The 12741-nt window shown below is 44.4% G+C and overlaps 1 protein-coding gene and 16 non-coding genes across 17 annotated transcripts in view; 1 reads left to right on the forward strand and 16 right to left on the reverse strand.

The window, feature by feature from the left end:
• Positions 1-11215, forward strand: part of LOC148326822 (protein kinase C delta type-like) — a 30029-nt gene extending 18814 nt beyond the window's left edge. Inside the window, exons 3-17 of the mRNA XM_088308272.1 lie at positions 3944-4216; positions 5818-5986; positions 6545-6576; positions 6693-6778; positions 6988-7117; positions 7235-7335; positions 7580-7661; positions 7817-7932; positions 8049-8222; positions 8460-8551; positions 8634-8696; positions 8822-8960; positions 9219-9407; positions 10091-10219; positions 10333-11215. Coding sequence (XP_088164398.1) covers positions 3944-4216; positions 5818-5986; positions 6545-6576; positions 6693-6778; positions 6988-7117; positions 7235-7335; positions 7580-7661; positions 7817-7932; positions 8049-8222; positions 8460-8551; positions 8634-8696; positions 8822-8960; positions 9219-9407; positions 10091-10219; positions 10333-10491 — 1934 coding nt within the window. The 3' untranslated portion in view covers positions 10492-11215. The remainder of the gene's footprint in view (positions 1-3943; positions 4217-5817; positions 5987-6544; positions 6577-6692; positions 6779-6987; positions 7118-7234; positions 7336-7579; positions 7662-7816; positions 7933-8048; positions 8223-8459; positions 8552-8633; positions 8697-8821; positions 8961-9218; positions 9408-10090; positions 10220-10332) is intronic.
• On the reverse strand, positions 18-89 carry trnae-uuc (transfer RNA glutamic acid (anticodon UUC)). The gene has a single exon. It is a non-coding gene; the product is annotated as a tRNA-Glu (tRNA).
• trnae-cuc (transfer RNA glutamic acid (anticodon CUC)) lies at positions 228-299 on the reverse strand. The gene has a single exon. It is a non-coding gene; the product is annotated as a tRNA-Glu (tRNA).
• trnae-cuc (transfer RNA glutamic acid (anticodon CUC)) lies at positions 437-508 on the reverse strand. Its single transcript has one exon. It is a non-coding gene; the product is annotated as a tRNA-Glu (tRNA).
• Positions 853-924, reverse strand: trnae-cuc (transfer RNA glutamic acid (anticodon CUC)). The gene has a single exon. It is a non-coding gene; the product is annotated as a tRNA-Glu (tRNA).
• trnae-cuc (transfer RNA glutamic acid (anticodon CUC)) lies at positions 1269-1340 on the reverse strand. Its single transcript has one exon. It is a non-coding gene; the product is annotated as a tRNA-Glu (tRNA).
• On the reverse strand, positions 1470-1541 carry trnae-cuc (transfer RNA glutamic acid (anticodon CUC)). The gene has a single exon. It is a non-coding gene; the product is annotated as a tRNA-Glu (tRNA).
• trnae-cuc (transfer RNA glutamic acid (anticodon CUC)) lies at positions 1680-1751 on the reverse strand. The gene has a single exon. It is a non-coding gene; the product is annotated as a tRNA-Glu (tRNA).
• Positions 1889-1960, reverse strand: trnae-cuc (transfer RNA glutamic acid (anticodon CUC)). The gene has a single exon. It is a non-coding gene; the product is annotated as a tRNA-Glu (tRNA).
• trnae-cuc (transfer RNA glutamic acid (anticodon CUC)) lies at positions 2097-2168 on the reverse strand. The gene has a single exon. It is a non-coding gene; the product is annotated as a tRNA-Glu (tRNA).
• Positions 2513-2584, reverse strand: trnae-cuc (transfer RNA glutamic acid (anticodon CUC)). Its single transcript has one exon. It is a non-coding gene; the product is annotated as a tRNA-Glu (tRNA).
• On the reverse strand, positions 2723-2794 carry trnae-cuc (transfer RNA glutamic acid (anticodon CUC)). The gene has a single exon. It is a non-coding gene; the product is annotated as a tRNA-Glu (tRNA).
• Positions 2932-3003, reverse strand: trnae-cuc (transfer RNA glutamic acid (anticodon CUC)). Its single transcript has one exon. It is a non-coding gene; the product is annotated as a tRNA-Glu (tRNA).
• trnae-cuc (transfer RNA glutamic acid (anticodon CUC)) lies at positions 3139-3210 on the reverse strand. The gene has a single exon. It is a non-coding gene; the product is annotated as a tRNA-Glu (tRNA).
• trnae-cuc (transfer RNA glutamic acid (anticodon CUC)) lies at positions 3343-3414 on the reverse strand. Its single transcript has one exon. It is a non-coding gene; the product is annotated as a tRNA-Glu (tRNA).
• trnae-cuc (transfer RNA glutamic acid (anticodon CUC)) lies at positions 3553-3624 on the reverse strand. The gene has a single exon. It is a non-coding gene; the product is annotated as a tRNA-Glu (tRNA).
• trnae-cuc (transfer RNA glutamic acid (anticodon CUC)) lies at positions 3761-3832 on the reverse strand. Its single transcript has one exon. It is a non-coding gene; the product is annotated as a tRNA-Glu (tRNA).
• Positions 11216-12741: the final 1526 nt, after the last annotated feature.

Genomic DNA, 12741 nt, shown 5'->3' on the forward strand with positions numbered 1-12741 from the left:
ATCTTGAGTTAAGTGTATTCCCTGACCGGGAATTGAACCCGGGCCGCGGCGGTGAAAGCGCCGAATCCTAACCACTAGACCACCAGGGACCACAGAGAGGATAATTGAGCCCGTCGCAACACTCTTGTCGACTTTTCAAAACCGCCAAAGGGTGGAGGTAGTCTTCATTTGGTCCTGTCAGGTTTTATTTGAAAACAAAAAGCAAGGTGAGCTGGAGACTATGTGCATTCCCTGACCGGGAATCGAACCCGGGCCGCGGCGGTGAGAGCGCCGAATCCTAGCCACTAGACTACCAGGGACCATGGGAAGACTTCTTGAGCCACTCGCAACACTCCTTCGACTTTTCAAAACCGCCAAAGGGTGGAGGTAGTCTTCATTTGGTCCTGTCGGGTTTTATTTGAAAACAAAAACCAAGGTGAGCTGGAGACTAAGTGCATTCCCTGACCGGGAATCGAACCCGGGCCGCGGCGGTGAGAGCGCCGAATCCTAACCACTAGACCACCAGGGACCATGGGAACTGTACTTGAGCCCCTCGCGACACTCTGTCGACTTTTCAAAACCGCCAAATAATGGAAGCAGTCTTCATTTGGTCCTGTCCGGTTGGATTTGCAAACAAAAACCTGCGTGATCTTTAGTTTAAGTGTATTCCCTGACGGGGAATTGAACCCGGGCCGCAGCAGTGAGAGCGCCGAATCCTAACCACTAGACCACCAGGGACCAGAGGAAGACTTTTTGTGCCCCTCGCTACACTGCTTCGACTTTTCAAAACCGTCAAAGGAAGGATGTGGTCTTCATTTGGTCCTGTCGGGTTTGATTTGAAAAAAACGCAGCGTGATCAAGACAATATGCATATTCCCTGACCGGGAATCGAACCCGGGGCGCGGCGGTGAGAGCGCCGAATCCTAACCACTAGACCACCAGGGACCATAGGAACAGTGCTTGAGCCCCTCGCAACACTGCTTCGACTTTTCAAAACCGCAGAATAATGGAAGAAGTCTTCATTTGGTCCTGTCGGGTTGGATTTGCAAACAAAAAGCTGCTTGATCTGGAGACAATGTGAATTCACTGACCGGGAATCGAACCCGTGTCGCGTCGGTGAGAGCGCTAAGTCCTAACCACTAGACCACCAGTGACCATAGGAAGACTACTTGAGCCCCTCGCTACACTGCTTCGACTTTGCAAAACCGCCAAAGAGCGGATGTGGTCTTCATTTGGTCCTGTCGGGTTTCATTGGAAAAAAAAGCAATGTGAAGAAGAGAACATGCATATTCCCTGACCGGGAATCGAACCCGGGCCGCGGCGGTGAGAGCGCCGAATCCTAACCACTAGACCACCAGGGACCATCGGGACAGTGCTTGAGCCCCTCGCAACACTCGGCTTTTCAAAACCGCCAAAAAATGGAAGTCTTCATTTGGTCCTGTCGGGTTGGATTTGCAAACAAAAAGCTGCTTGATCTTGAGTTAAGTGTATTCCCTGACCGGGAATTGAACCCGGGCCGCGGCGGTGAGAGCGCCGAATCCTAACCACTAGACCAACAGGGACCACAGAGAGGATAATTGAGCCCGTCGCAACACTCTTGTCGACTTTTCAAAACCGCCAAAGGGTGGAGGTAGTCTTCATTTGGTCCTGTCGGGTTTTATTTGAAAACAAAAAGCAAGGTGAGCTGGAGACTATGTGCATTCCCTGACCGGGAATCGAACCCGGGCCGCGGCGGTGAGAGCGCCGAATCCTAGCCACTAGACTACCAGGGACCATGGGAAGACTTCTTGAGCCACTCGCAACACTCCTTCGACTTTTCAAAACCGCCAAAGGGTGGAGGTAGTCTTCATTTGGTCCTGTCGGGTTTTATTTGAAAACAAAAAGCAAGGTGAGCTGGAGACTATGTGCATTCCCTGACCGGGAATCGAACCCGGGCCGCGGCGGTGAGAGCGCCGAATCCTAACCACTAGACAACCAGGGACCATGAGAACTGTACTTGAGCCCCTCGCAACACTCTGTCGACTTTTCAAAACCGCCAAATAATGGAAGAAGTCTTCATTTGGTCCTGTCGGGTTGGATTTGCAAACAAAAAGCTGCTTGATCTTGAGTTAAGTGCATTCCCTGACCGGGAATTGAACCCGGGCCGCAGCGGTGAGAGCGCCGAATCCTAACCACTAGACCACCAGGGACCACAGGAACTGTACTTGAGCCCCTCGCAACACTGCTTCGACTTTTCAAAACCGCCGAATAATGGAAGAAGTCTTCATTTGGTCCTGTCGGGTTGGATTTGCAAACAAAAAGCTGCTTGATCTGGAGACAATGTGAATTCACTGACCGGGAATCGAACCCGTGTCGCATCTGTGAGAGCGCTAAGTTCTAACCACTAGACCACCAGTGACCATAGGAAGACTTCTTGAGCCCCTCGCTACACTGCTTCGACTTTTCAAAACCGCCAAAGGGTGGATGTGGTCTTCATTTGGTCCTGTCGGGTTTGATTGGAAAAAAAAGCAATGTGAAGAAGAGAACATGCATATTCCCTGACCGGGAATCGAACCCGGGCCGCGGCGGTGAGAGCGCCGAATCCTAACCACTAGACCACCAGGGACCATAGGGACAGTGCTTGAGCCCGTCGCAACACTCTTGTCGACTTTTCAAAACCGCCAAAGGGTGGAGGTAGTCTTCATTTGGTCCTGTCGGGTTTTATTTGAAAACAAAAAGCAAGGTGAGCTGGAGACTATGTGCATTCCCTGACCGGGAATCAAACCCGGGCCGTGGCGGTGAGAGCGCCGAATCCTAACCACTAGACCACCAGGGACCATGGGAACTGTACTTGAGCCCCTCGCAACACTCTGTCGACTTTTCAAAACCGCCAAATAATGGAAGAAGTCTTCATTTGGTCCTGTCCGGTTGGATTTGCAAACAAAAAGCTGCGTGATCTTTAGTTTAAGTGTATTCCCTGACCGGTAATTGAACCCGGGCCGCAGCGGTGAGAGCGCCGAATCCTAACCACTAGACCACCAGGGACCAGAGGAAGACTTTTTGTGCCCCTCGCTACACTGCTTCGACTTTTCAAAACCGTCAATGGGTGGATGTGGTCTTCATTTGGTCCTGTCGGGTTTGATTGGAAAAAAAAGCAATGTGAAGAAGAGAACATGTATATTCCCTGACCGGGAATCGAACCCGGGCCGCGGCGGTGAGAGCGCCGAATCCTAACCACTAGACCACCAGGGACCATAGGAACAGTGCTTGAGCCCCTCGCAACACTCGGCTTTTCAAAACCGCCAAAAAATGGAAGAAGTCTTCATTTGGTCCTGTCGGGTTGGATTTGCAAACTAAAAGCTGCTTGATCTTGAGTTAAGTGTATTCCCTGACCGGGAATTGAACCCGGGCCGCGGCGGTGAGAGCGCCGAATCCTAACCACTAGACCACCAGGGACCACAGAGCGGATAATTGAGCCCGTCGCAACACTCTTGTCGACTTTTCAAAACCGCCAAAGGGTGGAGGTAGTCTTCATTTGGTCCTGTCGGGTTTTATTTGAAAACAAAAAGCAAGGTGAGCTGGAGACCATGTGCATTCCCTGACCGGGAATCGAACCCGGGCCGCGGCGGTGAGAGCGCCGAATCCTAGCCACTAGACTACCAGGGACCATGGGAAGACTTCTTGAGCCACTCGCAACACTCCTTCGACTTTTCAAAACCGCCAAAGTGTGGAGGTAGTCTTCATTTGGTCCTGTCGGGTTTGATTTGAAAAAAAAAGCAGCGTGATCAAGACAATATGCATATTCCCTGACCGGGAATCAAACCCGGGCCGCGGCGGTGAGAGCGCCGAATCCTAACCACTAGACTACCAGGGACCATAGAGCGGCTTCTTGAGCCCCTCGCATCACTCTTGTTGACTTTTCATAAACTAGTGAATCGTTTCCCTTTTCTTTTTCCATCAAACTCAAAGCACTCTTTTTCCGCAGAGCGAGGCCAGACATTGATTCAGAAGAAGCCCACTATGTATCCATCATGGAAATCCACTTTTGATGCTCATATCTACGAGGGTCGTGTTCTTGAAGTGGTTCTGATGCACAGTGCCGAGGAAGCTTTGGCCAAGGCGACCGTTGGCGTGTCTGTGCTGGCGGACCGTTGTAAGAAGTCCAAGACCAACGGACGCGCTGAGTTCTGGGTGGACTTGATTCCTTCTGGGAAGGTCCAAATTGCTGTACAGTATTTCCTAGAGGACTGCGATACAGGTAAGACGCCACAACTTCATTTTGTAAATTCAACTGAGCAATATTAAGAGTTTTAATCATCTAGTACTGCTGTTATTGTCTTAAATGGTCAGTGCAGCTTAACTCATCGGGACAAGTGGGAGGGGTTATTAGACCTTCATTAACTGTTTTAAAGTCTGTTTTAAAAAGTTTGCATTTTTGCATTCATTAAAAGAATATGAAGCTGTGGTACAAATGTGCAGTCAGAAATTGTATTACGATAATGTCTTAAACTAAATTATTAGGTTTCTCCTAAAAAATCTATTTGTAATATTTAACAAATGCCTATGCCCAACCGATTAATCGGTCAGCGAATTAAATTGGCTGATAATGATCCTTCAAACTTCTTTCATTTTGGCTTTCCATCTGGAAAGGACACTGACGCTTTTCAATTTGTTCTTTTTCAAGAAGGATGCTAAATACTGAGCTGTAACATGACAACCTCTTGTGGGAGAGAAGGCCACGGGGGTGGGGGTGTGTGCTTTTGGGTTGGACTCGGTAATTTATCAGCTCGCTGCCATGCACTCCACGTTTCCTGAAAAGCATCAGCGAGTATTTTCTCCTTCTCTGCTTCTCCCTCTCGCTTTCTTGGCTCACTCCACCGAAGCGCTGTCCAAACACAAGCAGCTGTCACTCGAAGGCAAAGAGGAAATGAGTTTATCTCTTTCTTCTTTTTTTTCTTTTTTTTTTTTTAAACATCTTTTCACTTCTCATCCAAATCAGCAACTCTTTTTCCGACAAAGCGCTCCCATTCCCCCGCCCACTCTCCTTATCGCCTTAGCTTCTGCCTGCTTTGTTTACCTCTCTCACGCCTCTTTCGCCGTCTTCTCCAAGTGACTTTTGACCCCACGCCGTTGACTTGCGTCAGCTGCTTGTTCGCCGTTGAATTTCTCATGTGCTCACCCTTCCATTTAAGTGACGTGACTAAGGACTTCATCCTTTTTTTTTTTTTTTATCTGAGGGGTTGTATCAAAAATTTTTATTATGTGTCACAGATGGTTTAAGAACAAAACGGGCCTTCAAATTTATGGTCAGGTGTGCAACTAATTGAATGACAATTATTTGGATCAAGCGGAATTACAACATTGTTGTAACGGCTCCAAAAGAAGTTGATATGAAGTTATATGATGTTTTTTTCCCCGCAAAGGCTCTAAAGCAGTGGTTGTCCACCTTTTTTCAATGATGTACGCCCTTGAGAAAATATTTTGTGTGGCGTGTGTCCAGTTGGGTCGAACCATTCTAGTATGGAGGAGAATCTCGGTTTTTAAAATAATGAAATTGAATAACCAGCTGAATAGATTTTTTTATGAACTTCGATCTTCTTCCTGAAACATTTAATTAATTCAATAATTATTTGAAAGGATTTTTGCAGGTTTTAATTTAAAATCTCGAGTACCCCTGGAGTTCCTTCAAGTACCCCCATTTGAGAACCACTGCACTAAAAAATGGGCATTTTTTTTCTCAATGTTCATTATAGTACTTAGAAGTCGATATACAAACAGACCAACGTCTTCGCTTTCTCACCTGAAAACTTTCCCCGGATTTCTGATTTATTTCATTAGCGACTACTCTTTCCCTTTCAGCTCCAAACAAGCCATCTGTGAGAGTTGATATCGAGGATGGCCTCGCAACCCTGACCAAGAGGAGGGGAGCCTTCAAGCAGCCCAAGCTTCACATCATCAAGAACCACGAGTTTACTGCCACTTTCTTCCACCAGCCGACCTTTTGCTCCGTGTGCAGAGAGTTTCTGTGGTGAGTCCAGCCTTCGTCAACGGAATCCACCAGGTCTTGTTGAAGTCCAGCGACTATAAGTTTGCAGCACTAACCTGTTGGCTAAATATTCTCGCTTAGCTCCGTGATCAAATTGACATGTTTCGAGCGAGGAGGCTCACTGTAACCAACTCGTGATCTGATTGGCTATCGCTACCGTCTATCAAATCTGAAAGCCCATTGACAGAAGAGATGCCCGCACGATTGTATCTGAAGGCCTCGGACGAATAGTGCTTGCTACTGGTATTGTGAAATCTGCCTGGCAACACAAACTAGCTGAATTCTGATTGGATAAAAACTTTCGCTAAAAATCCAACACTAGGATATAATATCACATCATTGTGAATTATATGATCATGATTTCTTGAATATGTTAGGCCAGCAGAGAAGGTCTTGAAGGCCTTGGCCGCCCACCACTGGACATACTTCTATATATGGCTCAGTAAAAATGTGTTACATTGTTCAAATAGCAGTGGCTTCATTTCTTGGATGGTCATCTGAAACAAAATTGTGTTTTGTTTTGTTTTCTCGTCCATTCAGGGGACTCAAAAAGCAAGGCTACAAGTGCAGACGTGAGTTTCCCCCCCCCCCCACTAGCATTTATAACAATAGGACAAAACGTTTTACATTTGACTCCACATCACCTTGAAACTTGGGACACAAACTTTTGTTCATGTATTCCTCCCAGAATGCAATGCAGCAATTCACAAGAAATGCATCGATAAGATTATTGGCCGGTGCACCGGAACTGCAGCGAACAGTCGCGATACGATGGTGAGTGATTATTTGATTTAATTTATTTATGTATTTATTTGTTTGTTTGTTTGTTTGTTTATTTCTTTCAAAATGCTACGGAGACTTGAAGCGCACACACGACATTCTGATCCCAACTGAAGGAAACATTTTGTTGTTGAGACTCTCCTTGAAATGAGCTGATTGCAGCTTTCAGTTGATGTAATGATTCATTGTGTTTCCGGGTCTAGTTCCAGAAAGAGCGCTTCAAGATTGACATGCCGCATCGCTTCAAGTACAATAACTACAGAAGCCCCACATTCTGTGACCACTGTGGCAGCCTGCTGTGGGGTCTCTACAGACAGGGCCTTAAATGTGAAGGTGGGACCAGTCGCGACTTTTTTTTTTTTTTTTTACACATAATAATTACTGGAACTTGTGACATTTTCCAGCACAGTTGCAACTTTCCAAATCGTTCATTTGTGTTTCTCACGTCAGATTGTGGCATGAGCGTTCATAGTTATTGTCAGAAAAAAGTGGCCAATCTGTGTGGGATCAACCAGAAGCTACTGGCTGAAGCGCTCTCCCAAGTCTCGCAGGTTTGTAGCACACAACATTGAGCAAAATGGTTACATATATAAAGTGTTAACTATTAACTTATCATCTGATCACGTCAAATGAATCGTGATGACACACAATAGCTAATATTTAAGAAATATTTTCTTCTTTTTTTTTTAATTATTAAAATGTACTTGTACTTTCTTGTTTTGAGGGTACATTGATGGAAAATAGGATGAAAAAAATCACGAGTAGCAGTACATGACATTTTTTTGGGCATCCTAGAAATCCCTGAAGAAATCTGATAGCTCCAGTACAGCAGATATCGGAATCTACCAGGATATCCGTGCAGCAGCGGACCCTACTGGTAAGAAGTTGTCATTGCAGTTTCTAACAGCTAAAACTTCAAACGTGTTCGCTTCGTTAGATGTTTTTTTTTTACCATTAGATTCAATTTGAAAGTTTGTATCAAGTAGAGCTTTTTATAATGATGGATTCACTCTTACGTGCAAACGCTTACAGATGATAAGAAAGTGAGCGACGGCTCGAGCCCAGCCGCACCTTCTGCTAAGCAGTCACACCTTACCCTCGATCACCTGATCTTCCACAAAGTTCTGGGCAAGGGCAGCTTTGGCAAGGTGGGGAGCTGTTTGTACTTCATCTCATTGAGGGCTTGATAAACTAAAAAAATGGAGGATTGTGTGATGTTACATCTCTCTTCGCACCTCACATGTTTATTACTCTGACTCGTCAGGTGCTGTTGGCTGAGCTCAAGGGCCAGGGCCAGTACTACGCTGTGAAGGTTCTCAAGAAGGATGTGGTCCTCATGGACGATGACGTCGAGTGCACCATGGTGGAGAAGAGAGTCCTTGCCCTTGCCTGGGAGAACCCGTTCCTCACACACCTTTATTCCACCTTCCAGTCCAAAGTGAGCGACTCAAATATAAAATCTGACATCATCGGTCATCTCGACACCACGATGACCGGCAGACTGCTGCTTCCGCTGTCTTCATGTTAACCTCTGCACACATTTAACTCATTTACTGCCATTGACGGCTAAAGACGTCAAAGATCCATTTTTTTTTTTTTTTTACTTGGCTGGCAGTGAATGACTTAATTAATTTGTCCGCAACAATAAGCTGATGAGGTCATGCTGTTTCCCCAGGAGCACCTCTTCTTTGTGATGGAGTATCTCAATGGAGGCGACTTGATGTTCCACATCCAAGACAAAGGCCGCTTCGATCTAGCCCGGGCCACGTAAGTGAATCGATATCTGCTAATGTTGTTCAAATCGCAGAATTGTTTTATTCTTGTGGTTGTTTTCTATTCCAACCTTCAGATTTTATGCTGCGGAGATAACAGTGGGACTGCAGTTCCTCCACTCCAAAGGAATTATCTACAGGTTATAGCGTCTCAATTAACAGAAATAGAAGGAATATTTCACGGATTTTTACAGCATCACCAATATGCAACATGTCAAATTTGGATGTTAGACGAGGGCAATTTGAACATAAAAATAATCCACAGGGATCTGAAACTGGATAACGTGATGCTGGACAAGGACGGGCACATCAAAATTGCCGACTTTGGCATGTGTAAGGAGAACGTGAGTGGAGACGCCCAAGCCTCCACGTTCTGTGGGACACCAGACTACATTGCACCTGAGGTAATTAAGACCCAATATGGACTTTTACATGATCAAATAGTCTTGTCCAATCACCAGTTTAACTTTTTCCATTATTTTTTTCCATTTATCTGATTCAATAATTAATTATTGTAAATCAGAAAATTAAAAATATCATCCCTCCCTCATTTTTTTTTTAAATCTCATCTACAAATAGGCTCTCATCCAATCCCATTGTGTTGTAAAAACAAACTTCCTTCCTTCTAAAGTGTCTGCTGGCTCTTCCATCTGTCGTGGCAGATTCTCTTAGGAAAGAAGTATACTTTCTCAGTGGACTGGTGGTCTTTTGGCGTGCTTGTCTACGAAATGCTGATTGGCCAGTCGCCTTTCCAAGGCGACAACGAGGATGAGCTGTTTGAGTCCATCCGCTCGGACACTCCTCACTACCCTCGATGGATTATCAAGGACGCCAGGAAATTGCTTGATGTGGTGAGTGCACATCTTTGCTTTTCAATTTTCTCGCATAGACAATGAAGCGTTCACACTCACAATCACACCTGAGTCTTCAATTATCCTAACGAGCATGTTTTTGGAATGTGGGACAGCCTACAACCTTAGAAATGTGAGGCAGACGCGCTAAATACTGTATGCCCATTTAATTCAATTTTAAATATATATTTTTTTATTATTGAGCAGTACATTAACTTGGAGGAAAGGCAACAGAGAAGCTTTTCCATAAAAATTGGTTTTAATCTCGAAAGGACGAGTCGTTGACTTCATTTTAGTTTATTTTACAAGACTAAGATATCATCGCTATGCGGTGACTAACACACATGTCCAATTTTGTCCCTTTTTTTTCAATTTTCATATCAATAATGCGGAAACCTCATTAACGTAAAAAATATATTTTTTTAAAAATTGACAAAAAAAGCTTTTCACAGGACAGCGACAATATGCTCGTGTGTATGACATTCATTTTAAATTTAATGGTTTCATGGTAACAACATTGCGAGCCTTGAAACAATTCATTCAGTTAGTTGAAATTATTCAAGGAAAGAGCATCACTCTATGTTTTTCATCTGACTTTGTAGATTCCACTCTAAAGTGTATGACATGCAGAAAAGGGGCATCTTCAATGTAAATGTCTTCTTTTCCCCCATCATTTGTTGCAGTTGTTTGACCGAGATCCCGCTCGCAGACTTCGCATGGTGGCCGACATCCGTGAACAGCCCTTCTTCAAAACTATCAACTGGTCCGCTCTGGAGAAGCGAGAAGTGGAGCCTCCTTTCAAGCCCAAAGTGGTAGGGGAACCGTTCTGATGTTCTGACTCATTTTTGTGCAATCCAAAACGCAGTCTCGTAAATATGTCACGCGGTGTCACGTTGTGCGCTAACTCAAATCTTGGCATCCACAGAAATCCCCAAGTGACTGCACCAACTTTGACAGAGAGTTCCTGAGCGAAAAGCCGCGACTCTCCCACACCGACAAGAACCTCATCGACTCCATGGATCAGTCAGCGTTTTCTGGCTTTTCCTTTGTCAACCCCAAACTAGAACATCTGATAAGCAAATGAAAAGACAAACTGGCTGCACTGGGACCTCGGTCTCTCACTTTGACTCCCTCTGTTATAGGCTTGATATCTTCTCTGTTGAATTTTACTGAATACCTCTATAACAGCATAAGAAAACACTCTTTACGAGTAATTAAGGGACGCACGTTACATTCCATTGTAACTGTAATCAAAATGGATTTTTTTCCTTCCTTTTTATATTTGTGTTGTTGTTTTAACCGTCTAATCACTTCTAACCCAATCATCTACATACTGTGTCTTGAAATTGACATTCAAAAAAAAAAACTGACAAATATCATCCCAATATTCTGAAAAAAAAAACACATTACAGTGAATTAAATCGCTTGTCACATCGTGACTTCCTGCACTGACTTTAATACTGGAGGTGCTGTAGGGCCCTTGCACACTGTAAATAGACAAATGTCCTAAAGAATATATATATTAATTTATTCTTTGTCTGTTTTCACTTGTGTTAAACCGGCACACTTCATACTATCAGCACACCCGGTGGTTAAAATCAGTGTTGGAGAAAAAATATGGTACTACCTGTAGTCAATATATATTTGTACTGTCGTGTTTTGTGTGGGAATGAGCATTTAAAGTAAATAATTTGAAACTTTATCGCAAGGAAAATGTGGACATGAATGTGCTTCCCTTTGAGTTATAGCTGTGCTATTTTAAATGATTCTTTTACATGTGGTTATAAATAAACATTCCTTTTATCCAATCATTTTATCAATAAAAATGTGTTTTCTTTCTGTGGCGAGCATGAGCTCTGATGATGCCCCAGGGGGTCCGTTGGATGGCAGACACGCGCGCTCTGCTGCCACCCAGTGGTCAGGTGATGTGACTGCACCTACCGGTTCACCGTGAAGTCGATGACAGGCGAGCAGACATTCCTGCAGTGACCCATTCTCTCCCCAACCTCATATCGTCTGGCCTGTTTGTCGAAATGAAAAGAAATGGCCATGTGATTGAACAGCTATACTACACAAACGCAAATTCATCCGTCTTTGAACGCATTGTCCTTTTTTTCCCCAAGTGGAAGTTGGCTCTAATAAATGTCAGGTGACGACCCCCACCCTTCTTTAAAACAAACAAAAATAAAACCCAGTCGATGCATTTTTTAAATGACAGTTCAAATCAACCCCCCTCTTAGTAGTTTTTACCACAACACTTTCCACAAAATGACTGAGTGCATTTGGAAATACATTCTTCAAGGCTCTGCCATTGTTTATGCCGTTGGTGCAAGATCGAGTCGTTTTGCTGCAGTAGCTCGGATTTATGACAACATTGCGCTTCTGTCTCTGCGCACGATAATTACGATTTGTATTCATTTTTTTTTTTGTCTTTTCTTTATAAGGGGCATCAAAAATGGGGCTTTTCTATTGTGGAGGATCGGGAGGCAGCGAAGCTTGCCCGGCAAATTCCAAGTGTGCGACAAAACCCGTTTCCGCGGTGAACAAACGCACATCAACATATGCATTTCATGTTTATTGTGAACAAAGAAAGTCAATATTGTGACGCAGAACGGGGGAACTTGGAGCGTTGCATTAGCGGCGACAGTGCACATTTCCAGCAGTTTCTCCCCTCCCGCACGCCTGTTCTCTCCCCTCCTCCTCCCACCCCACCCCCGACTTGAGATCTTTGTGCAGCACAAGTGCAACATTTGCCATTTAAAACGAGCTTCTCTTGGTTAATTTCCAATCGATTGTCACGTTGAGCTTTTCTCTTGCGCAACATTTGGCTAGTTGGTCAAATAGTGTTGGAAATAGAAACTCGCGATCACGCCATGACAGAAACGATTAGGTTGCACGTTACGAAACGAAACGAAAAGCTTTTTTATGACACGTGCTTTTCTAGTTATCCAAAGTGGGTCGATTATTTGGCTAATTTATTAAACCTCAATCATTACCGGAATTCCATTGGGGATTAAACACACTCATGATTTATGTGAATACTTCTATAAACATGAGAAATTATAAAAAGCCTTGTTTTTTCTTTTATTTGATGTTTGTTTCGCTCTCTTTTCTTTTTGCAAGTGTTCCAGATGTTGCCGTGGATTGTGGTTATGTGATAATTTTATTGTGTGTGAAGATGGAAGTCGGCGTGATGTAGCCGGGCTCAGAGGCATATGAGAGTGCGCATGCGCAGTAGCCGTTTGTGCCATATTGGAATGAGGTCGTGGACCAGAAGTGCATCAAGCTAGCAGAACGTCGCGTGACCATAACCGGAAGTATCATTCCAAACATC

Source organism: Idiotropiscis lumnitzeri, chromosome 11, assembly GCF_059441095.1.
Source record: "Idiotropiscis lumnitzeri isolate Australia: NSW breed Sydney's pygmy pipehorse chromosome 11, RoL_Ilum_1.0, whole genome shotgun sequence".
Classification (NCBI taxonomy): domain Eukaryota; kingdom Metazoa; phylum Chordata; class Actinopteri; order Syngnathiformes; family Syngnathidae; genus Idiotropiscis; species Idiotropiscis lumnitzeri.